The 23,076-nt window shown below is 41.0% G+C and overlaps 4 protein-coding genes across 13 annotated transcripts in view; 3 read left to right on the plus strand and 1 right to left on the minus strand.

Annotated features, from left to right (window-relative positions):
* ranbp10 (RAN binding protein 10) overlaps nt 1-8,579 on the minus strand; it is a 44,076-nt gene extending 35,497 nt beyond the window's left edge. The window contains exons 1-2 of one of the 5 annotated variants that reach the window (XM_021597802.2): nt 8,443-8,579; nt 3,355-3,438 (exon numbers count right to left, since the gene is read on the minus strand). Coding sequence is in view for 4 of the 5 variants with exons in the window: in XM_021597763.2 (XP_021453438.1) it covers nt 233-431 (199 nt within the window). In the remaining variant the exon portion in view is untranslated. Of the gene's footprint in view, nt 1-232; nt 691-3,354; nt 3,439-8,442 lie in introns of those variants that run through there. The other 4 variants (XM_021597763.2, XM_021597772.2, XM_021597781.2 and 1 more) reach the window with 4 other exon arrangements.
* Nucleotides 2,024-8,451, plus strand: tsnaxip1 (translin-associated factor X interacting protein 1). Of its 3 annotated transcripts, XM_021597743.2 has the most exons (16): nt 2,024-2,219; nt 2,390-2,480; nt 2,617-2,723; nt 2,806-2,932; nt 3,084-3,177; nt 3,350-3,546; nt 3,689-3,824; nt 3,929-4,098; nt 4,190-4,349; nt 4,513-4,631; nt 4,732-4,860; nt 4,944-5,102; nt 5,200-5,309; nt 5,403-5,526; nt 7,404-7,510; nt 7,721-8,451. In XM_021597743.2, exons 1-16 carry the CDS (start codon nt 2,170-2,172, stop codon nt 7,929-7,931), a joined length of 2,091 nt encoding a protein of 696 aa, XP_021453418.2. In that variant the 5' UTR covers nt 2,024-2,169; the 3' UTR covers nt 7,932-8,451. The 3 variants fall into 3 exon arrangements, with proteins under 3 accessions (XP_021453418.2, XP_021453427.2, XP_036830960.1); XM_021597752.2 differs by lacking the exons at nt 2,806-2,932; nt 3,084-3,177 and having other exon boundaries at nt 2,024-2,480; XM_036975065.1 differs by lacking the exons at nt 2,024-2,219; nt 2,390-2,480; nt 2,617-2,723; nt 2,806-2,932 and adding an exon at nt 2,936-2,961.
* On the plus strand, nt 8,356-16,417 carry nutf2 (nuclear transport factor 2). 2 transcript variants are annotated; one of them, XM_021597814.2, is made up of 5 exons: nt 8,356-8,555; nt 10,666-10,774; nt 11,783-11,854; nt 11,998-12,096; nt 14,792-16,417. In XM_021597814.2, exons 2-5 carry the CDS (start codon nt 10,676-10,678, stop codon nt 14,903-14,905), a joined length of 384 nt encoding a protein of 127 aa, XP_021453489.1. In that variant the 5' UTR covers nt 8,356-8,555; nt 10,666-10,675; the 3' UTR covers nt 14,906-16,417. The 2 variants fall into 2 exon arrangements, with proteins under 2 accessions (XP_021453489.1, XP_021453496.1); XM_021597821.2 differs by lacking the exon at nt 8,356-8,555 and adding an exon at nt 8,705-9,014.
* A 179-nt stretch (nt 16,418-16,596) lies between these two features.
* The window catches only part of LOC110520482 (enhancer of mRNA-decapping protein 4), a 38,792-nt gene continuing 32,312 nt past the window's right edge, over nt 16,597-23,076 (plus strand). Inside the window, exons 1-4 of one of the 3 annotated variants that reach the window (XM_021597842.2) lie at nt 16,597-16,924; nt 17,764-17,908; nt 18,330-18,441; nt 20,332-20,431. In XM_021597842.2, coding sequence (XP_021453517.2) covers nt 16,837-16,924; nt 17,764-17,908; nt 18,330-18,441; nt 20,332-20,431 — 445 coding nt within the window. In that variant the 5' untranslated portion in view covers nt 16,597-16,836. Of the gene's footprint in view, nt 16,925-17,094; nt 17,305-17,763; nt 17,909-18,329; nt 18,442-20,331; nt 20,432-23,076 lie in introns of those variants that run through there. The other 2 variants (XM_021597833.2, XM_021597852.2) reach the window with 2 other exon arrangements.

Raw genomic sequence — 23,076 nt, forward strand, 5'->3', positions numbered from 1 at the left:
TTGAACGTTAGTGAAATAAATGGATATGCTTCAATACTGTCATGGTTAGCGAGTTCACTGTCAACCATTTGGGCATTCCGCTCTCCTCTGAAACAAAGCAGAGAGAGGTAGAGGCAGCTCAAACTAGATCGGGGAGATTGCATACAGACTCGACGCAAACCCTCCGGAGTGTCTTAAGTAAATGACAGACATTGGGGTACGAAATGTTATACTAGTTGTCACATCTGTATACCTTTGTAATGTACCCGCAGATTGTTCTGCGAGAGTCCGATGTAGCTGTACTTATCCTTGGGGCTCCAAGATCGGGGTAAGGGGGTCTCTTCCTCATTCACGGCCGGGTAGAGCCGCTTCAATCGCTCATTTAGCTCGTGCTCTTGGTAATTAAAAGCAGGATCTCCCAACAGCATGCTCCCCGCTCCAAGCTCTGCCATTTTCGGCTAGAGATGTTTTATTTTTGCTTGTTTTCTACTCTCCTATATCAATCCGATGACACAGGGAGAGAGAAACACTGAGATAGACAGAGATGATAGCAATGGTGTGATATCCACGGATAACCAAAGCTCTCTACAGTAGCACTGACAGTGGAGTGTGGGTACTGTAGTTGAATACAGGACTATCCACTAGCAACATTTTCAGAATCGACTACAGAACCCCCGCTCTCCCCTCTTTGGTCTATTTTTTCCGCTTGAGTCCGTGAAAAGGAAGCTAGGAAATGTAGTTTGAGTGGTTGTATGCGGTCAAGACATGTTGAGCTCCCCAGTCTTATCATAGCAGACAATGAGACATTTTTTAAATTGAAATTCCTCATTAATATTTACATACATTCAGTACATGTTTGTGTCTCGAATGGGTCTTAAACCTTATAATCCAGATTTTTAAACGCAATGTTTGTGGATAATGTTTGCCAGTCTGTCAGACAGCTGCATTATTTAAATTCGAAATCATTGAGATGATTCTGAAACTGGCAGTGGTGGGAAAGTACCCAATTGTCATACTTGAGTAAAAGTAAAGTTCATAGAAAATGACTCAAGTAAATTGAAAGTCACTCAATAAAATAATACATGAGTATAAGTCAAAAAAAAATTGGTTTATAATATACTTCAATATTTCAATTTCCTAATATTAAACAAACCAAACGGCACCATTTATTTTTTATTTATGATAACCAAAGCCACACTCACGTGTGTTTAGTGAGTCCGCCAGATCAGAGACAGTAGGGATGACCAGGGATGTTCTCTTGATTAGTGTGTGAATGGGACCATTTACTGTCCTGCTAAGCATTCAAAAATGTAGCAAGTACTTTTGGGTGTCAGTGAAAATGTATGGAGTAAAAAGTACATTATTTTGTAATGTAGTTAAGTAAAAGATGTACAAAATATAAATAGTAAAGTAAACTACATACTTGAGTAAAAGTAAAGATACCAAAGTCATTTTCTATGAAGGTAAAAGTCACCCAGTAAAATAATACTTATAAATTTGTATAAATTATTTCAAATGTCTTATATTAAGCAAACCAGAGGGCACGATTTTCTATTTTGTTTTAAAGCCAGGGACACTCTCCAACAAATTAAGCAGTGAGTCCGCCAGATCAGAGGCACTACGAATGACCAGGGGTGTTCTCTTGATACGTGAGTGAATTGGACAATTTTCCTGTCCTGCTAATTCAACATTTAACAAGTACTTTTGGGTGTCAGGGAAAATGTATGGAATAAAAAGCACATACATTTTCTTTAGGAATGTAGGGAAGTATAAGTAAACCTTGTCAAAAATATAAATAGTAAAGTACAGATACCCCCAAAAACTACTTAAGTAGTACTTACAAGTATTTTTACTTAAGTACTTTACACCACTGTACATACATTATTAAGTCACAATTTTAAAAATCTTTGATTAAGTCCTGCGCCAAGTCAAAGTTTTTTACGCCTTCTCTCTGGAAAAGGTTCTCCAGTGATGTAAAAGTATCTGGCGCGCGATGGTCTGCTATTTGGGGTTCTTCCTGGGTCCTTCATTTCCATGGCAACATTGTGTAAACATAACAACTCGGTCGTGAGCCTGAAGTGTTGGCCTGAAGTGAAGCAAATAGCTAGCTAACCTAATTGAAGAGGGATTAAATGTTAATGTATTTGGTAACTAGCTAGCTCGCTTGTTTGCTGCATCTAAACATAACAGATGTCGACACAGAAAGATATTAGATTACCACCTTTATCATCGTTTGAACGGCAAGTGGCCTTGTCCAATTAAGTAGTAGGCTAACGTTAACTGTTGACTTAGCTAGCTCACTCAGATAACGTTACTCTATGATAGTAACGTAACTAAGCGAATCATATAATAATAATAATAATAATAATAATAATTTCTAGTTAGCTGCTTGTTTCCGTCTCACTTTCAGACTGTCGTCTGAGTGTCAACATAACGCTGAAAAAAGAACTGGGCGACAAGTGGCAATTGGCGGTCCTGGCTCATGTAGAGCATCAACCAGAGTAAGATAAGCAGTTAGCTAGCTAGGTTGGATCATTTGGGACTTTGTGCATATCACTAAGTACACCATTCGTTCCCCGAGCAAGCTTTTCTATTTATTTATAAAAATAAAAAAAACGTTTTATCTCACTCCGTCAGGTTGGCTGTACTTCAGGCTACCTGTCAACCTGGCCTGCCCATGTCACCTCTCAAGTTGTTCAGCAGGGGAGGAGACACACTTCAGGTGGAGAGATCAGGAACCATGGGTATTTAGCAAATTATATATACTGTCATATGATATAGGGTTAAAGTTGTGGAAGGATTTACTGAGATGGTAATATGCTACAGATGCGGTGATGAGTTTGGTGGCCCTGTGGGGAAGCCACGATTCCTGGAGCAGCTTGAAAGCTACCTAAAGAAGGAGCTGCAGGCTCTTGACTTACAACAACCAAAAGTCCAAGAGCGCAAACTACAGGTCCCATCCATCTGCCATATAATATACAGGTTATCCATGTAATTTAGGCTTTGTTACAGTGTATTTACCTTACTACATATAAGGAGTATAGTGAATAGATTCATTTTCACTTAGTTGTCAAGTGACAAAATCTGCCCTCTGTCATACGCAGGCATACCGGGAGGTCTTTGGCTGTTTCATTGAGGACTTCAAAACGTACAAGCCGCTTCTGTGTGCCATAAAAAATGAATATGAAATCACATTAGGTGTGTGGCATTGTAGCATGGAATGTTTGATTGTGGCATATAGGACTATATTGTTATGGTGAATGTGAGTTTGGACAGAAAAACAAGGATGAATGGAAGTATCAGAGGGACTTAAAGATGTCATGCTTATAGGATGTTGGATTTTATTGTCTATGGATATTCATTTCTGCAGCATACCTACGGGACCAGATCCGGGAGCTGGAGCCTCTCCGTGCTCGTCTGGTTGTGGTGTCAGAGCAGTGTGAAAAGAGGATCCTGGGCCTGCGAGAGGAGGAGAGGGTAGAGATTAGAGCTCTGAAGCAAGAGCGCCAACACCGTCAAAAGGTTATTGAAAACATGAGAGAGACACAAAGTTCCCTGCAGACCCAGGTACAGTGCTTACCCACTAGGTTCAGTCTCAATCACACCAGTGCTGCTCTGAAAACACAGAATTCAAGTTATTCTGGCTCATATCAACCATGCTTAGGCTGCCTGAACTCTCCTTCATCGCTCTTTTGCTTGTTCTTCTCAGGTGTGTTGTCTGCAGGCAGACCTGGCCGCTCAGTATCTGATGTACAGAGAAGAATGTGATGCTCGCAAGCTGCTCATCGCCAACATCAGCAGCATGAGCTATGGACCAGATGAGGAACCCGAGGAAGAGCAGGAAGGTAGTGAAAAAATGTGTAACAATAAAATAATTATTAGTCAACTGTCTTGATGTAAGCGAAGTGTGGGGTGTTGTCACTTCTGAAAACCTGTTCCTTTCCATCAGAAGTGGAAATCGAGGACCCAGTGAAGGAGAAATTGGCTCTGAAGGTGTGTCGAGAGGACCTGACTAAAGCCCAGGTGGAGCTAAATCGCTTGCATGCGGAGTATGGAGACGTAGTTCCCCGCCGTGACTGGGAGACGTTGGACCATACCCACAAAGAGAACTTGCTTAAGGTACAGTTCAATGAAATGTTTGATTCAACAACAGCAGTCACACTTAATCAGACCTGAATGAGTGTTGAATCTCTCTTTGCATTTATTCCAGCTGGAGACCCTGCAGAAAGACTTTGATCAGATGAAGGCTGAATATGACACACTGCTTGAGGTGCACAAGCAAGTCACAACACAGAGGGACAGCCTCCAGGGAGAACTGGAGGGCTTCAAAGAGGCCTCTACCCCCAGGCCAGAATGGGAGCAGTGTGCAGGTATCACATAGAAAAACTGCTCTAGGTTCTGTTTTTTCCCCCTTCCCATTTGTGGTATGGTATTGTTGGTAGTAATGCTTGAAGTGTTTAGCATTTTGCTTTGTGACTGAATCAATATAAACATTTTAGATCAGAACATTTACACAGCACTGTGTGATTACAGACGTACTGGGAGGTAGTGAGCGTTGGGCAGATCTCTCCCAGGGCCAGTCCAGCCAGCGGCGTTTGGAGATCCTGCTGGCAGAACTGGGAGGAAAGAACTCAGAGTTTTTCACTGGACTGGTAAACCTCCTTCCCTGCTGAACTTTCAAACTGCCTGAACATCAACACATTTCCACAAAGAATGGCATGGTCAAAAGGTCTTCACCCTGTGTCCACTCAGGGTACTTCTGATGATGTGCCCATATACCTGCGCTATGAGGGGCAGTTAAAGAACCATAGGCTAAAGAAGAATGCGGTTGTGAGAATCCTCAAGGAGGTTTGGAAGGAGAAGGTCATGGAGGATGGAAGGGTAAACCGATACCTCTCTTTGAAATAATGAGTTATTTCACACACTGTTTGACTGATATGGCTTCTAATTGTATTTCTCTTAAGAGAAATGAAAGCAGCAATCTTCCCGAGTTTCTGCGGCAACATCTGGAGAGACAATATGGGGAAAAGGCTGGAGAATGGGCTTATAGCTTAGTAGAGGGCATTCGTCAACACCAAAAGGATGACTCTGTCAGCCTCTTCAATGACATTCTCACAGGAAAGGTGTGTGATCTTGCAAATGTGTTATACAGCGCTCTTCTTATGAGTGTGAGAAAGGATGGTGCGCATGATTTGATGGTTATAAATGTATTATTAACAGGTGGATGAGAGTGTGTACCATGGTCAGACACATCTACTGTCTAACCTGCTGAAAGTGTTGATCCACAGTGACAGTACAGAGAGTGGGCTGCTCAGTGTTCAGGATTTCAGGTAATGCAGTAATCAAATTACAGTACAGATTAAAGTCAAACATTACGATTATGACAGTGAGTGGGCTATATAAAATGGCCTCTGTTTTTGCAGAGATAACTTGCAAATGGCCTTCCCTCTGAAAAGAGCGCAAGACATCGATGAGCTAGTGACCACAGCTCAGGCCGAGCTAGACAACAACGGTGGGAGCCTCCCATACCAAAGACTGTATACAGAGGTAACTTTTTGGGTCTCAGTCCAAAATTTCACACCTCAGTCCACATAATTTCACAATCCCGTTTTAATAGAGGAATACCAGCCATGGTCAATAGGCAGACCATGGTCTGGAAATTTGAGGGACTGGACCTTCTCAAAAAGTATTAAAGTACCCTTGATGTATACAATAGCAATAGCATCCTGTTTCCATTGATTATCCTTGATGTTTCTACAACTTGATTGGAGTCCACCTGTGGTAAATTCAATTGATTGGACATGATTTGGAAAGGCACACACCTGTTGACAGTGCATGTCAGAGCAAAAACCAAGCCATGATGTTGATGGAATTGTCCGTAGAGCTCCGAAACAGGATTGTGTCGAGGCACAGATCTGGGGAAGGATACCAAAAAATGTCTGCAGCATTGAAGGTCCCCAAGAACATAGTCGCCTCCATCATTCTTAAATAGAAGAAGTTTGGAACCACCAAGACTAACTAGAGTTGGCCGGCAGACCAAACTGAGCAATCGGGGAGAAGGGCCTTGGTCAAGGAGGTGACCAAGAAGCCGATGGTCACTCTGACAGAGCTCCAGAGTTCCTCTGTGGAGATGGTAGAACCTTCCAGAATGACAACCATCTCTGCAGCGCTACACCAATCAGGCATTTATGGTAGAGTGGCTAGACGAAAGCCACTCCTGGGTAAAAGGACAGCCCGCTTGGAGTTTGCCAAAAGGCACCTAAAGGACTCTCAGACCATGAGAAACAAGATAATCTGGTCTGATGAAACCAAGACTGAACTCTTTGGCCTGAATGTCAAGCGTCACGTCTGGAGGAAACCTAGCACCATCCCTACGGTGAAGCATGGTGGTGGCAGCATCATGCTGTGGGGATGTTTTTCAGTGGCAGGAACTGGAAGACTGAGGCTACTCGGAACATGTCCCAGTCCGCGTGATCAAAACACTCTTGAAGCGTGGATTCCAATTGGTCAGACCAGTGTTGAATAGTCCTTGTAACGGGTATGCATCGCGGAAGTTAGAGTAGCAGTGATCCAGAGTTTTGCCAGCACGAGTACTACAATCAATATGTTGACAGAATTTAGGTAGCCTTGTTCTAAAATTAGCTTTGTTAAAATCCCCAGCTACAATAAATGCAGCTTCAGGTTATATGTTTACAGCCTTATTCTAAAATGGATTATAACAAGGCTGTAAATCTGCTCCAGAGCATTCAGAACCTCAGACTGGGGCAAAGGTTCACCTCTAACAGGACAACGACCCTAAGCACACAGCCAAGACAACGCAGGAGTGGCTTTGGGCCAGAGCCCGGACTTGAACCCGATCTAACATCTCTATGTAGCCGATGTGAAATGGCTAGCTAGTTAGCGCTAGTGGCGTTTCAATCGGTGACGTCACTTGCTCTGAGACCTTGAAGTAGTGGTTCCCCTTGCACTGCAAGGGCCGCGGCTTTTGTGGGGCGATGGGTAATGATGCTTCGAGGGTGACTGTTGATGTGTGCAGAGCGTCCCTGGTTCGCGCCCAGGTCGGGGCGAGGGGACGGACGTAAAGTCTATACTGTTACATCTACAGAGACCTCACTGTGCAGTGACACTCCCCATCCAACCTGACAGATCTTGAGAGGATCTGCAGAGACAAATAGGAGAAACTCCCCAAATACAGGTGTGCCAAGCTTGTAGCGTCATACCCAAGAAGACTCGAGGCTGTAATCGCTGTCTGAGGCTGTAATCGCTTCAACAAAGTAACGCGTCTGAATACTTTATAAAATGTGAAAATTTTATTTAATCAATTTTATAATAACAAAATGTTGAACAAATCAAGTGGTCTGAATACTTTCCTAATGCACTGCTACCATTACTGTGGCAAAGACATGGTGTGATGTTCTATGCAGGATGCAGATGGGAAACACAAAGACTTCCTGAATCTGGTGAAGAAGCAGGCCTCCACAGAGAGGCATATGTATATTAGCCAACTGAGGACTCAGCTGGGAGGCAAAGGGTAAGCAAAGCGTATACCCCATGTAGGGCGGCAGGTAGCCTTGCGGGTAAAGGCTAGGTGAAAAATCTGCGTTAGTCGCTTTGGATAAGAGCGTCTGCTAAATGACAAATCTATACAGATCTCAATTTGCACAAGTAATATACTTGCTTCATTGTTGTTTGAAAAGTGTAAACCGTTTTGAAAGGATCACCAGGTGTTTTTTATTCACAGAGAGGTGACTGTGGCTGATCTAAGGGCTGCCTTTAAGAACATTGACCCCTCTCTGGACGCTACCACACTAGACTGGGTCCTAACTATGGCATTTCAGATACACCAGGAGGAGCTAGAGCAGCACACAACACAAATGGACACAGAGCTGGCCCTGCAGCACCTCCTGGCAATAGATGTGACCAGGGCTGGGCCTGCACCACAACAGGACTGAATCGCTCTAAGCACTTTTAGAAAGTGGTAGCCAGTCAGGCATCGAACTGTTTCTTTGCTATCATTGTGGCCTGCAAACTCATGAAATATTTCCAAAGGAACCAGGTTGAACATTAAACAAACACTTAAACGAACCGTTGTTACTGAAATTATCTGTAAGTCAAATGTGTTTCACACAGTAATTTATTATCGGTGTCAGAAATGGAATATTTACGTAAAAACATTAGCATCCCAAAGATGAGCTGTCACATACTTCTCTGATGTTCTAGTAACCAGGCTAGCAAATTGTTCACCGGAGCAGTGTGGCTACTCAATTCAAACGTCTGTTTATAGTAGCATACAGTGCCATTAGAACTGTGCCATCTTGTGGATGCAGGCATGTAAACCATGGCCATTCTACCCATCCTTATAAATTTCCACAACAAATGTAGTTTACCTTCATTAAAGTGGGCTGATTTAAAAGGTACCATATTTTTGTATGTTGAGAGTTTCGTGTGGGTGGAAAAACCTACCAGCTGTATAGAGTGAAGAACTTCATTTCCCACGTAGCATTAGACAGATGAGCATGCGCCTAAACTGGTGTAATCGCCATAACTGGAAGCCGGGGCACGGTTTTGGGTTCGCGGTAAGTTGCTTTTCTAAAAAAATGTAATTCTATATTAAATAAAAACATTTGTTGTCTTCTAGCGACAAGCGTATCATATTATGATTGAGAATGGATTAGTTTATATACCTTTTTGACAGGCGGTGGCTCGCCAAAAGTGATAGCTAGGACACGCCTATGTTCTGGCTGGGCCCGGTCGAAAGAAGCTTCAGTATGTTGAGGAACGGTTAGGGTATTTTTAGCAGCCGATAGTGCGAAAGAACGTGCCATACCACTTGTATATCTAGCATTCACTTTATATTTTAATTTTCTAGCCCTTTGATTGCATTTTATTAGCTAAGCAATACGGGGCATCGAGCTAGTCAGACAACCAACCAATGTTTGATATTAGCCTTGCCTATGCTAGCTAGCTCAGCCAAAGTCAAAGAAAGAGTCCAACATTGCCCATGTCATGGCATGCTCACGGCGTGAGCGGACTGTGTAAGTAGATAGCATTCAGCTGACGAACACATGAAACGTTAGCTATAGTAGCTAGCTACTGTATCTTGTATAACTTGATTGAGTTAGCGATCTTATCTTTGCAATCTCAAACGACACGATTGGATATAACGTGTTGCAATTATAGTGCAAGGGATGATTTGTAAACTAGTATTTCCTAGGTTCGTGTGAATAATTGAGGTAGCTAGCTATGCAAGCTTCGTATAAAGTTAATGTGCGTTGGGGAGGCACGTGAGACGCCGTCACTGACAGCGCACTGATCCAAACAAGACTAGCTTAGTTAGCACTGTCAGAATAGGTACCATCATTTGGGTGTAACTGTTGCTAAACTATGGCCTTTTGTGGTATTTGCTCAATTGTTCTAAAGTAGTGTGCGTGGTTTGCTTGCTCTGCCAATGAAGCATAACCTTGTCCTATCAGCTCTGTTTTCTGAAAAAGCCCCAAAGAAGAATACTCTACAGTGCTCCTTTTTTAAAAACGTTTAGTCAGTGCGTGTATTCCTGGTGCGGTTATTATATTGTTGAACCACTGAATTCAAAAATGTATTTCCTATACAGAACAAAAATATAAATGCCAAAATATCCTTGCCATTTTCCATATGCCGAAAAAGCTTACTTCTCTAAAATGTGCACAAATTTGTTTGCATTTCTCCTTTGCCAAGATAATCCATCCACCTGGCAGGTGTGGCATATCAATAAGATGATTGAACAGCATGATCATTACACAGGTGCACCTTGTACTGGGGACAATAATAACACTCTAAAATGTGCAGTTTTGCCACACAAGACAATGCCACAGATGTCTCAAATTGAGGGAGCGTGCAATTGGCATGCTGACTAGAATGTCCACCAGAGCTCTTGTCAGAAAATGTAATGTTAATTTCTCTACCATAAGCCACATCCAACTTAATTTTAGAGCAATTTTGCACAGCCATTGAAGAGTGGGACAACGTTCCACAGGCCACAATCAACCGCCTGAACAACTCTGTGAAGTAGATGTGTCGTGCTGCATGAGGCAAAATGGTGGTCACACCAAATACTGACTGGTTTTCTGATTCACGCCTCCTACCTTTAAAAAAAAAAAAAAAAAGGTATCTGTGACCAACAGATACATATCTGTATTCCCAGTCATGTGAAATCCATAGATGACACTTTACATTGACCCCCCCCCTCTTTATTTTTACACTGCTGCTACTCGCTGTTTATTATCTATGCATAGTCACTTTTATAAATGACCTTGACTAACCTGTACCCCCGCACATTGACTCGGTACCAGTACCCCCTGTATATAGCCTCGTTATTTTTATTTAAATATCTTGTTACATTTTTTTTAATACAATCAAAAAGTATTTAGTAAATATGTTCACAACTATTTCTTGAGCTGCATTGTTGGTTAAGGGCTTGTACGTAAGCATTTCATATGGTAAGGTCTTCTGTTGTATTCAGCGCATGTGACATACAATTTTATTTGATATGGAGCAATTGGGTGTGGACTCTTTCTTTTGCCCCTAAGTGCAAACCCAACAAGCTCTACCTGGTCTTTCTTGCACAGATTTCTTGAGTTTAGTCTGTCATCCACACCACTAGGACTATACACTCATAAGATTGTCTCTTCCAATTGAACTTGTTTCCAGGTGATTCAGAATGGGGGAAAAGCCGATTTGGGAACAGATAGGATCCAGTTTTGTGCAACATTACTACCAGCTCTTTGACACGGACAGGACCCAGCTTGGAGCAATATATGTGAGTGGATCTGTCTGTACCAATGAATATTAATCATAGTTCTGCTTTCCTGTGTCCTGTTCTCACCACTGCAGTCTTCACCCCCATGCATTTATTCCACCTTCAACACCATCACCTCTGCATCTGTTAACTCATTTAGTAATAAATTGGATATTTGTTAATGTTCAGTTGTTGTTTTTTTCAAATAGAAAAGTAGTGCATCATACAATATCTCCAGACCTGTGAGCAAATGCTCCCTGATAATTCCATTCCAAACACTATCCAAGGGAAAGATTGAATCAATTAATGTTCTGTAGTCTTGCCCTATTTCAATGTTACTGTTCAAACCTTTACTTGGTTTATGTGTTTCAGAGACTGATCCTAGACCTAGATCAAATAAGTTTTGACAAGCATTCATCTGAGGAACGTTTTGGGCCAAAGAAGTATCAAGTTAGACTGTGGGACAGGCAAATATGCATACTACTTTGACACTTACAAGCTAAAGCATAATATATTTCAATAAGAGGTACAAAGACGGCATATAGTTACTTATTTTAAGCTGTTCAAATAATTGTAATGTCAATTTATCAATCATGAGAACAAGCAAGTTGTTTGTTCCCTTTTCTTTACATTCAGCTAGGTTAGCATTCTTGAGTCAATGTGTTGTTTTTGAGCCCCCTATTGGTAGCACAATTTATATTCTTAGATGGGAGGAGAACTGCACAAGCTATGACTCATTTGGGTTATTATACAAATCTATTACTGAAAGGCTTCTGTTAACTATATTTTGCCCTTAAACAATAATTCAATATTTATCAAAGAATAAGAATCTTCTATTCTTCTTCCACATGGTACATGACTAAATAGTTGCATATCACTCTCTCATACCCTAACCTGAGAATGCGTAGAAAGGTTAGTTGTGAATAAAACAGATTGGGAGTCGGGACATACCTCACATCCTTCCACCCTATACCACCAATGTGCCTTCTCCCACTGACAAACTCAAACCTCTGCTTTTCCTTTTTACAGATCGATGCATCATGCCTTACATGGGAGGGACAGCAATTCCAGGGAAAAGCAGCGATTGTCGAGAAACTTTCTGTGAGTGACATTTTAAAATATACCTGAGCATGACAGAATGGAATGTCTCAATAGTATGTCAGGAGTGCACTGATTGACCAGGATATATTGGTGGAATGTGCTTGTCTCAGATACATCTCTTGTTTATTATTTCTTCTTTTCAGACTCTCCCCTTCTTAAAAATAGCTCACAGTATAACAGCACAAGACCACCAGCCCACACCTGACAGCTGTATAATGAGTATGGTAGTAGGACAATTAAAAGTAAGTAATTGTCATTCTAATACTGTAAAAATGTACACTACCATTCTAAAGTTTGGGGGTCATGTACAAATGTCCTTTTTTTTTAAAGTAAAGCACATTTTTTTTCTCCATTAAAATAACATCAAATTGATCAGAAATACAGTGTAGACATTGTTAATGTTGTCAATGACTATTGTAGCTGGAAACGGCAGATTTTTAATGGAATATCTACATAGGCGTACAGAGGCCCATTATCAGCAACCATCACTCCTGTGTTCCAATGGCATGTTGTGTTAGCTAATCCAAGTTGATAATTTTAAAAGGATAATTGATCATTAGAAAACCCTTGCCTAGAAGGCCAGCATCTCGGAGTCGCCTCTTCACTGTTGATGTTGAGACTGGTGTTTTGCGGGTACTATTGAGGACTTGTGTGGTGTCTGTTTCTCAAACTAGACCCTCTAATGTACTTGTCCTTCTGCTCAGTTGTGCACTGGGGCCTCCCACTCTTTCTATTCTGGTTAGAGCCAGTTTGCGCTTTTCTGTGAAGGGAGTAATACACAGCGTTGTACAAGAGCTTCAGTTTCTTGGTAATTTCTCGCATGGAATCGCCTTCATTTCTCCGAACAAGAATAGACTGACGAGTTTAAGAAGAAAGTAGTTTTTTTGCCATTTTGAGCCTGTAATTGAACCCACAAATGCTGATGCTCTAGATACTCAACTAGTCTAAAGAAGGCTTCTTTAATCAGCTTTCAGCTGTGCTAACATAATTGCAAAAGGGTTTTCTAATGATCAGTTAGCATTTTAAAATTATAAACTTGGAATAGCTAACACAATGTGCCACTGGAACACAGGAGTGATGGTTGCTGATAATGGGCCTCTGTACGCATATGTAGATATCCCATTAAAAATCTGCCGTTTCCAGCTACAACAGTCATTTACAACATTTAACAATGTCTACACTGTATTTCTGATCAATTTGATGTTATTTTAAATGGACAAAAAAATAAGCTTTTCTTTCAAAAACAAGGACATTTCTAAGTGACCCCAAACTTTTGAACAGTACTGTATATTGCCAGTTTCTTAAACTAACAACTGAATAGCGTACAGGCTAGAAATCCCCACCTGCTTTGAAAGTTACTGTATTTGTTTAAGTCGTTTTAAATGAAGAGTCAGGATTCTGTCTGTTTGATCAAACTGTATGTTGTTAAAAAGCACAGCTAGGTACATCTGTTTTCAGCTTCACAGTTTCAAGCCCTTTGTTCACCAAGTTGATATAACTAGCTATGTTTTTATTAATCTGCCGACGCAAATGGACTGAATAAGACATGGACCAAGCCTTCCTATGTTAGTAAAAACAAGGGTATGTGTGTGAGGTAGGTAAGTAGTTTGCACATTAGAAGTCAGGGCTATTGTATTTTGTCTGTCTCGCAGACAGATGATGACCAGGTCCTGGGCTTCCAGTACATGTTTTTGCTGAAAAATTATAGGAATGCCTGGGTTTGCACCAACAAATTCTTCAGGCTTGCCCTGCACAACCTTTGACCTATCTGTGGTTTTATGACCCATCTTCTCCCTACTTACTGTCAGTAAGGACCAGTGTTCTGAGTGACCATGTGTCAGTTAGGCTTTTACTAATCTTACGCCAAACTAGAGTTTGGTAATTAGAGACCACAGTGCATTCAGGGTGCTAAAAATGTGATCTAATCACCAATTTTTCCCACTCTGCTTAAAGTCATGCTCTGGTACCTTGGTCGACTAGTCTTTTTTTTTTAAAACCACCCTCTTTGGGCTGGACGTGTCAATGTGTAGTTCATACGAGCAGAATTACTGTCTTTCTGCATTTGGCAACAAAATCCCTAGTTTGAAAGCGTCTTTTCTGGAAACTGCTGCGCCATTTTCCTACATTTCCACACCCGTTGGCCAGCCCCCTAGCAATTAAAGTTCCAGACGATGAGATTCAGCCCCTTGCCATTTGAGTGACAGCTAGCCAGAATCACAAACAGTAGAACGAGAGAGAGCAATTACGTGGTGCACATATGTGATGTTGTAAGCAATTTTCAGGACCATTTTTGGCTCACGGGCGCTATTTTCAGAACAATTGGCTAAAAAGTATACGAAGTACCAGACAATCCCTTTTAAAAGAGAGGGGAAATGCACTATAAACTGCAACAAACAAAGTGGTTTATTATTTGAACCGAGATTATAGTGAAGGCTGGCTTGTTTGACAAATTATTAACTAGTCTAAGCCACAGTAATGGCCTTATATGAAAGCTCTGATCTTCACTGTGGTCCTTGAACTTGCAATCTGCTTTTTAGAACATCCATGTGTTATTTGAAGACGCCAATGCCGTCATGATCACTGAGCAGTTACTGTTACAGAGTTGTGTAAGCCTAGTCTCCACTGACACCTAAAGAGATGGCTTGCTTTTTGTCTGCATCTCCATTAGTACCTGTTCACACCTGTGTGTGCTCTGTTTAGCTAGAAAAAGCCTTGTGAGGAATTTGGGTTTGCCACAAGCCTATTGATTGTAAAAAATAATAATAATAATAAAAAAAAATGTATGATAGAGTGGAATAACAGGAATGTGTGTTGTGTGAAGGCAGTTTGTCGCTTTGACCAAGACAGAATCAACTGTTGTCAGAGATGCACCCAGCTGTGGATTAGATTCACTGTCATAACTGTGACTTTTTACTAAGCTCTATCTTTGTGTTACAGGCTGATGAGGACCCCATCATGGGATTTCATCAGAGTTTCATCCTGAAGAACATTAATGATGCCTGGGTATGCACCAATGATATGTTCCGGCTCGCGCTGCACAATTTCGGCTAAGGACACCAGAAGTGGGCAGAGTGGATATAAGGGAAGGCTGAGGATGGGGGAGGTCTTGCAGAGACACCTAAACGCCCAACCTCCTCTCTGTATCATCCATACCTGTTTGAGAAATTACACCGGATTCCAGATGTCAATCACAGAGACATGCAGGCACATAGGCTACATGCCTTCAACTGAAATGAGATCTGTTCCTTTGCTGAGAGTTCACAGATCCATCAAGAGTCCCTTTCCCTACGCTGACCTGCATGATGCTGGGGAGCTTAAATATCTGAAGATGGCAGACAAGGAAAAAAATGTACCAATTTACCTTCACCATTTTAGTTTTATGTTCGGACTCAATGTCTTATATCCTCATGTTTTCTCATCGTACTCCCCTCCCTGTGTGTTATCAGCTTGCCTTATTGTATACAACTAAATCTCTTTTTAAAAGTTTAATTTAACATTCATTGTTATGTCAGGTTGCTCTAGCAATCCAAATAATCATAGAAAATATTATCAATAACATCCTTAGACCAGCAAGCTTCCCATTTCCTCCTCATGCTCTCTGACAATGAATACAAAAGCCATGATACACAATAAACCGTTTACTTTTTCTTAATGTGAGCTCATTGTTCCTCTGCCTTTCTTACCCATTTCTCTCCCTCCACTTACCTTGTCACTCTTATTTTAATTGTGTTAGCATTATATTGTAAACAATTTAGGTTCTGGTCAGTAGTTCTATAGCACATTGTTGTATATGATCTGCTATAGCATGTCTTTTCTTGAGCAAGATGCAGCCAATATATTGTTATATATATGGACATAGGGTTCCCTCAATTTTTTTCCCCAAAATAATTTCCTTTGGCCGATACTGCAGAAATAGAACCCCATAATGAGTTGAAGCATGCTCTTGGAAATTGGGATCACTTTGATGGCACAATGTACTGTAGCATTGACCTGACATTTTTGGAGAGGCTTTGCAAGTGTTCTTTTGCAAGACGAGGAACAAGCATATGTCAAACTGCCTTATTTATTTCCTTTTTTTTTTATTCTTTTTTTTACAATGATTACATATCTCTTTTCCACATGGAACAGAATGTACGGACTGCACATTTTAATTCCATACAATGTTTTGGAAAATAAAGAAACAGTTCTTGCCTGTTGTGTGACAAGGAAATCCCCAAGACTTCCTGCAGGAAAAGTAAAGTGGTGGTGGGGGCCACTTCTCTCATGATCATATTTTTACAGTAAAATTTGTCTAGTAATCAAGTTTATTTTTTTTCTATTTAGATTTGATTTACAGTTTATAATTATATATTGTTACCAATTGTTTGCTGTCAATCAACGACTGGCATAACTAATGCTTTTCCTCCCTCAGCCAGTGCATTGGCTACTGTTTTTGTTTTCCCTGATGGTACACTGGTTCAATTAAGAAGATCAAAGTCATCTCTTCAAGGTCTGCTATCATTCACAGATGTACAAGGTATTCTATTCTTCTGGCAGACAGAAATAAAATACGTATGAAAAGTATGACTTTTATTGTGTTTATTGGTTTTCAGCAGGGTTCAAGAAGGGCTTCCGCATATTTGAGATGAGCACAAAGCATTTTTATTAGCTCATGCTGTTTTCTGTGTATAGAATCTGAATGTATTTTCTATGACGTAGCATTATTTTATTAGTGCCGTGGAGGGTGAGAAATGCATGAACACCTAGTTTGTAGTGTTGGATAACGAACTACGTTAAAGAAGCTAGCCAGAATAATTGGCACATTTTCGCCGTAATTATTAAAGTATACGGGATGGGACTCTTATTTTGAAGGAATCCAAGAAAATCCGTGACCCAGAAGTGCTTAGTTATACTTGCCTGCTTCACAAAACTAACAGCATAGAACGAAAATATAAATAATTTCGCTCCCCTCTGACGAATCCGTTTCCCCCTATCCCTTACCTATGGCTTCAAATTCAAACATAGATATAGAGGGTGCAACCCAGCATCTTCGTGACATATTAAAGTTGGATAGACCCGGGAACAACGTAGGTAAGTTTACCGGGAAAGAAAAGGTGGATAAAGGCTTTTAGGCCGCATTACAAGCTAACGTTACCTAGCCCTTTAAAGTTCTACCTAGCTAACGTTAGCTTTCTAGCTGCAAAATGCAAACTAGCTAAGCGTGTTCACATTCGAAGCTAGCTAGTTTACGTTAATTACGTGTGAAAATGTGGCTTAAGATAGTTAGCTTACGTCCGCTAATTTACAACTTGCGAACATATTAGTAAGCTGGACTGCTAGCTAGGCTAGTTTAGTTAGCGAAGTGACAATGGTTGCTCGCAGTAACTAGTTAAAATATGAAACTTACAATATTTTAACGTTAGTGTTTATTTCGCATGTTGCATCACGGCTAGCTAGCAAAACCATTCAAGGTAACGTTAGCTAGGTAATTAGCTACCTAGATAAGTAGCTTACAACGTTAAAGGATGTTGGCTAACTAACATTACTGACTTACAGGTTGTTTGTTTGCTTGTTTGGTAGTTAGCAATGCAACGTTCGTTATCAAACTAGCGTACTTTGCATAGCTAGCTAGCTGGTTGGCGTTTGGAAGTGAGCAAATGCTACCTACATAAGGTTAATTAATTAATGATGAGTAACTGGCTAGGTAGGTAACTAAATAATTAGGCAGCAAGTACCAAATCATACCGCACGAGGTTGCCTAGTTTCTTTGGAAGCGATGAAACATCAGTCGTCGAAGTTCAGCATTAAGAATGGGTTTCCTGGTGGCACGAAATTCCCCTTCTCTACTAAACGCATACTTTTTAATAATAGGGCTTTAAGATGTCTTCGTTTGGTGATATCCAGTTACTCACAGGTGGTTGTTTTCGTAGACGCATCTCCATGTGAGAGCCAAAGAAAAACATCTTTCAATGGCGAATTGAATGGACTTCTGCCGGGAGCTGGCAACAGGTCAACGATGGATGAATCCACAGGCCCTAATTCAGAGAACATGAATACCCAAGAGTGCCAGATAATGTAAGTAGTAATGTTACGTCTACTTTATTATGTTGTATTTTTCTCTGCATGCACATATTTCTCAGCTATAGAAATTCACATTTGGTATGCTGTGAAAATCATTTGGGTTGATTAAATGTTGAACCCAATGTCTGCCCCTTCACCATATTGCGCACAACCTTACCCTAAACCTGTACCTTACCCTAAACCGGGTTGGTATCCTGTCCCTTACTCTAAACAGGGTTTGTATTCCTCCCCCCTCCCTCCAGCTTTGTTCATGTTGTTGAGTCTTAGTTTACGCCTGTTTTTTCTTTATACAATTGTAAAGCAACGTTGGGACCTTGCTAAGTGCTATGTCCCATTGATTAATAATGTTCCATCTAGATCTTTTAAGGAGATCTAGTACCCAGTTTGGAAACATTGTATTTGGTTTCTTTACCAGCTGCCTCTCTGGGGATGATGGCTCCACTTGCATTCCCATCACATCCAACAATGTTGAAATTGTGGCCAGTCGAGACTCAAGCATTGACAGCAAGGCCCGTGGCAGCAACAAGGTAAGACTTTAAGGATTAAAGACCCAGTACAGTCAATTTAGTTTTTCATGTGTTTTGTATCATACTTGTGCAATAGCTGATGAGTGTCTACATGTTAAGTTTTTTTTTAATGTATCTAAAGTTTTTTTGTCGCTGTATTTTTCATTTGTCAGATCCCAGTAAGACTAGCTGTTTCCATAGGCGTCGGCTAATGGGGATAATAAATATCAAGACAGTCCTAGCAATTTTAGCTTGAGAAATGTTTTGCTAAACTGATTTTTGTGCAATCATTTCTGACGATTTTAAATGGAAAACTATTACACTAAGTTACACTACATGACCAAATGTATGTGGACACCTGCTCGTCAAACATCTCATTCCAAAATAATGGGCATTAATAGGGAGTTGGTCCCACCCTTTGTTACTGTAACAGCCGACACTGTTCAGGGAAGGCTTTCCACTAGATGTTGGAACATTGCTGCTGGGACTTGTTTTTGTTCAGCCACGAGCATTAGTGAGATTGGGCGATTAAGCCTGGCACGCAGTCGGCGTTCCAATTCATCCCAAAGGTGTTTGATGGGGTTGAGGTTAGGGCTCTGTCTAGGCCAGTCTTCCATACCTATCTCGACAAACCATTTCTTTATGGACCTTGCTTTGTGCACGGGGACATTGTCATGCTGAAATCGGAATGGGCCTTCCCCAAACTACTGTTTCTGAAAGTTGGAAGCACAAATTCGTCTAGAATGTCATTGTATGCTGTAACGTTAAGATTTCCCGTCACTGGAACTAAGGGGCCTAGCCCGAACCATGAAAAACAGCCCCAAACCATTATTCCTCCTCCATCAAACTTTACAGTTGTCACTATGCTTTCGGGTGTGGCACTTAGTGTGGCACTAAGCTTTCTCCTGGCATCCGCTAAACCCAGATTTGTCCATCGGAGTGCCAGATGGTAAATCGTGAGTCATCATTCCTGCGAACGCATTTCCACTGCTCCAGAGTCCAATGGTGCCGAGTTTTACACCACTCCAGCCAACTCTTGGCATTGCGTATTGTGATTGTAGGCTTGTGTGCAGCTGCTCCGCCATGGAAACGCATTTCATGACGCTCCAGACAAACAGTTCTGTGCTGACGTTGCTTCGAGTCAGTTTGGGACTCGGTAGTGAGGGTTGCAGCCGAAGCGAGACAATTTTTACTAGTTTCAGCACACGGCAGTCCCGTTCTGTGCGCTTGTTTGGCCTACCACTCCGCGGCTGAGCCCCTTGTTGCCCCAGACGTTTCCACTTACCAATAACAGCACTTAGTTGACCAGAACAACTCTAGCAGGGCAGAAATTTGACTAACTGACTTGTGGAAAGGTGGCATCCTATGACGGTGCCACTTTGAAAGTCACAGAGCTCTTCAGTACCAGCCATTCTACTGCCAATGTTTGTCAATTGAGGTCGCATGGCTGTGTGCTCATTTTATACACCTGTCAGCAACGGGTATGGCTGAAATAGCTGAATCCACTAATTTGAAGGGGTGTCCACATACCTTTGACTTAGTGTACTCAATTGTTAGAGAAATTATTTCTTATTGAGAACTACTGTACTGGGCATTTAAACATTTTATGTTCCCCGTTCTGTCCTTGAGAACATAGAAATGCCTCTGGCAGAAACACCAGGGTCACCACAAATATTGACAGATGAAAACAATGGAAAGCTAGTTTTTTTTAGGCAAAGGTTGGCTGTATCTCAAGTCCAGATATCGCTAGGTAGCTAAGCAATTCATTACAGAGCAGTCTACTGTGTAGAGCTTACTACCATTGGTTGTATATCTATCATGTTAACCTAATACACATTTTTCTTGGCTAGTCTATGTTGCTCTCTGTAAATATGGGTCCCTAATTTGAACTCTTTCTCTTGTTCCATGCAGGTAAAAATCCAGCCTGTCGCCAAGTACGACTGGGAGCACAAGCATTACTACGGCAACCTGATTGCAGTTTCTAACTCATACCTGGCGTATGCAATCCGAGGTGAGTGTGGAAACATATATATTGCCATTTTATTTGTACAAATTTGTCAGTCCTCTCCAGGCCAATGTCTGACATTCTGGAAGTCCAGTTGACTATTTATTTGGCTTAACTAGGCAGTGCAGTGATGGATTGCTGGGGTGTCAGCAGCAAACTTTATTAGCAGGAAATACACCCAAAATCAGTTTTGCCTCATTTAAGCACTTGTTCTGGTGAAACAATAACAAGATTGATCACACAAATGGCTTACTCTGACCTCTGTTCCATTCAGATTTCTATGCCTTGAAAACCACAAACTTAAAAAAATATATATATACGTGTACCCCTTCAAATGAGTGGATTCGGCTATTTCAGCCACACCCATTGCTGGCCGGTATATAGAATCGACCACACAGCCATGCAATCTCCATAGACAAACAATGGCAATAGAATGGCCCATACTGAAGAGCTCAGTAAATTTCAGTGTGGCACTGACATGGGATGCCACCTTTCCAACATGTTAGTTAGTCAAATTTCTGCCCTGCTAAAGCTGCTACGGTCAACTGCAAGTTCTTTTATTGTGAAGTGGAAACTTCTAGGAGCAGCAACAGCTCAGCCGCAAAGTTAAATCAAATTGTATTTGTACATGCGCCGAATACAACATGTGTAGACCTTACAGTGAAATGCTTACTTAAAAGCCCTTAAAACCTCTTTGGGATAGGCGGGACGCAAATGTCTCAACTGGCCAATTGCCAGGGAAAATGCAGAGCGCCAGATTCAAATAAAAATACTATAGAAATCACACATGTAAGATACTCAATTAAAGCTACACTCGTTGTGAATCCAGCCAACATGTCAGATTTTTTAAATGCTTTTCGGCGAAAGCATAAGAAGCTATTATCTAATGATAACACCAGCAGTAAACAAAGGGGTTAGCATATTTCAACCCTGCAGGCGCTACACAAAACGCTGAAATAAAATATAAAACATGCATTACCTTTGACAAGCTTCTTTTGTTGGCACTCCAATATGTCCCATAAACATCACAATTGGTCTTTTTGTTTGATTAATTCTGTCCATATAGATATCCAAAATGTCCATTTATAAAGTGCGTTTGATCCAGAAAAAAACCGCTTACAAAAAACGCAACGTCACTACAAAAATTTCAAAAGTTGCCTATAAACTTTGCCAAAATATTTCAAACTACTTTTGTAATACAACTTTAGGTATTTTTAAACGTTAATAATCGATCAAATTGTAGACGGGGCATTCTGTGTTCAATACAGGAATGAAAACAAACCAGCGATACTTTTCACGTCTTGCGCAACTCACAAAAGTGTTACCCAGTTCCTAGTTGGCCTACTTATTCACTGCACAAAGGAATAACCTCAACAAAATTCCAAAGACTGGTGACATCCAGTGGAAGTGGTAGGAACTGAAAACACGTTCCTAAGAAATATCCCTGGGCAATGACAACTTGGAACAGAGAGGCACAATATCTATCTATCTATCTATCATACTCAGACATGATTCAAACAGTTTTAGAAACTTCAGTGTTTTCTAACCAAATTTATGAATAATATGCATATCTTATATTCTTGGCATGAGTAGCAGGAAGTTGAAATTGGGCACGCTATTTATCCAATAGTGAAAATTCTGCCCCCTAGCCCCAAGAGGTTTTGCAATTTGAAGAGAAAATGTGTTTAAGTATTTACTCAAACTGAAGTTTAAAAAAAATCTAGAAAATAGAGAAATAACAAATGATTAGGGCAACAATAAAATAACAGTAACAAGGCTATATACAGGTGGTACCGGTACAGAGTCAATGTGCGGGGCCACAGGTTAGTCGAGTCATGGCCGAGCAGCAGTTCACAAGCCTAAGATCACCACGCGCAATGTAAAGCGTTGGCTGGGTGGGTGTAATAATGATCTGGAGCTGTTTTTCGTTGTTGTGTCTAGGCCCCTTAGTTCCAGTGAAGGGAAATCTTAACACTACAGCATACAATGACATTCTAGACGATTCTGTACTTCCAGCTTTGGCAACAGTTTGGGGAAGGCCCGTTCCTGTTTCAGCATGACAATGCCCTCGGGCACAAAGCGAAGTCCGTACAGAAATGGTTTGTTGACTTTTTAGCCTACACAGAGCCCTGACCTTAACCACATCAAATCTTATTGGTCACATACACATGGTAAGCAGATGTTAATGCGAGTGTAGCGAAATGCTAGTGCTTCTAGTTCCGACCATGCAGTAATATCTAAAATATAATCTAACAATTTCACAGCAACTACCTTATATACACACAAGTGTAAAGGAATGAAGAAGAATATGTATACATAAATATATGGATGAGCGATGGCCGAACGGCATAGGCTAGATGGTATATAGCACACTATTTACATATGAGATGAGTAATGTAGGGTATGTAAACATTATATAAAGTGACATTGTTTAAAGTGACTAGTGATACATTTATTACATCCCATTTTTAATTATTCAAGTGGCTAGAGATTTGAGTCAGTATGTTGGCAGCAGCCACTCAATGTTAGTGATGGCTGTTTAACAGTCTGATGGCCTTGAGAGAGAAGCTGTTTTTCAGTCTCTCGGTCCCAGCTTTGATGCACCTGTACTGACCTCGCCTTCTGGCTGATAGCGGGGTGACCAGGCAGTG

This window comes from Oncorhynchus mykiss, chromosome 1 (assembly GCF_013265735.2).
Source record: "Oncorhynchus mykiss isolate Arlee chromosome 1, USDA_OmykA_1.1, whole genome shotgun sequence".
NCBI lineage: Eukaryota > Metazoa > Chordata > Actinopteri > Salmoniformes > Salmonidae > Oncorhynchus > Oncorhynchus mykiss.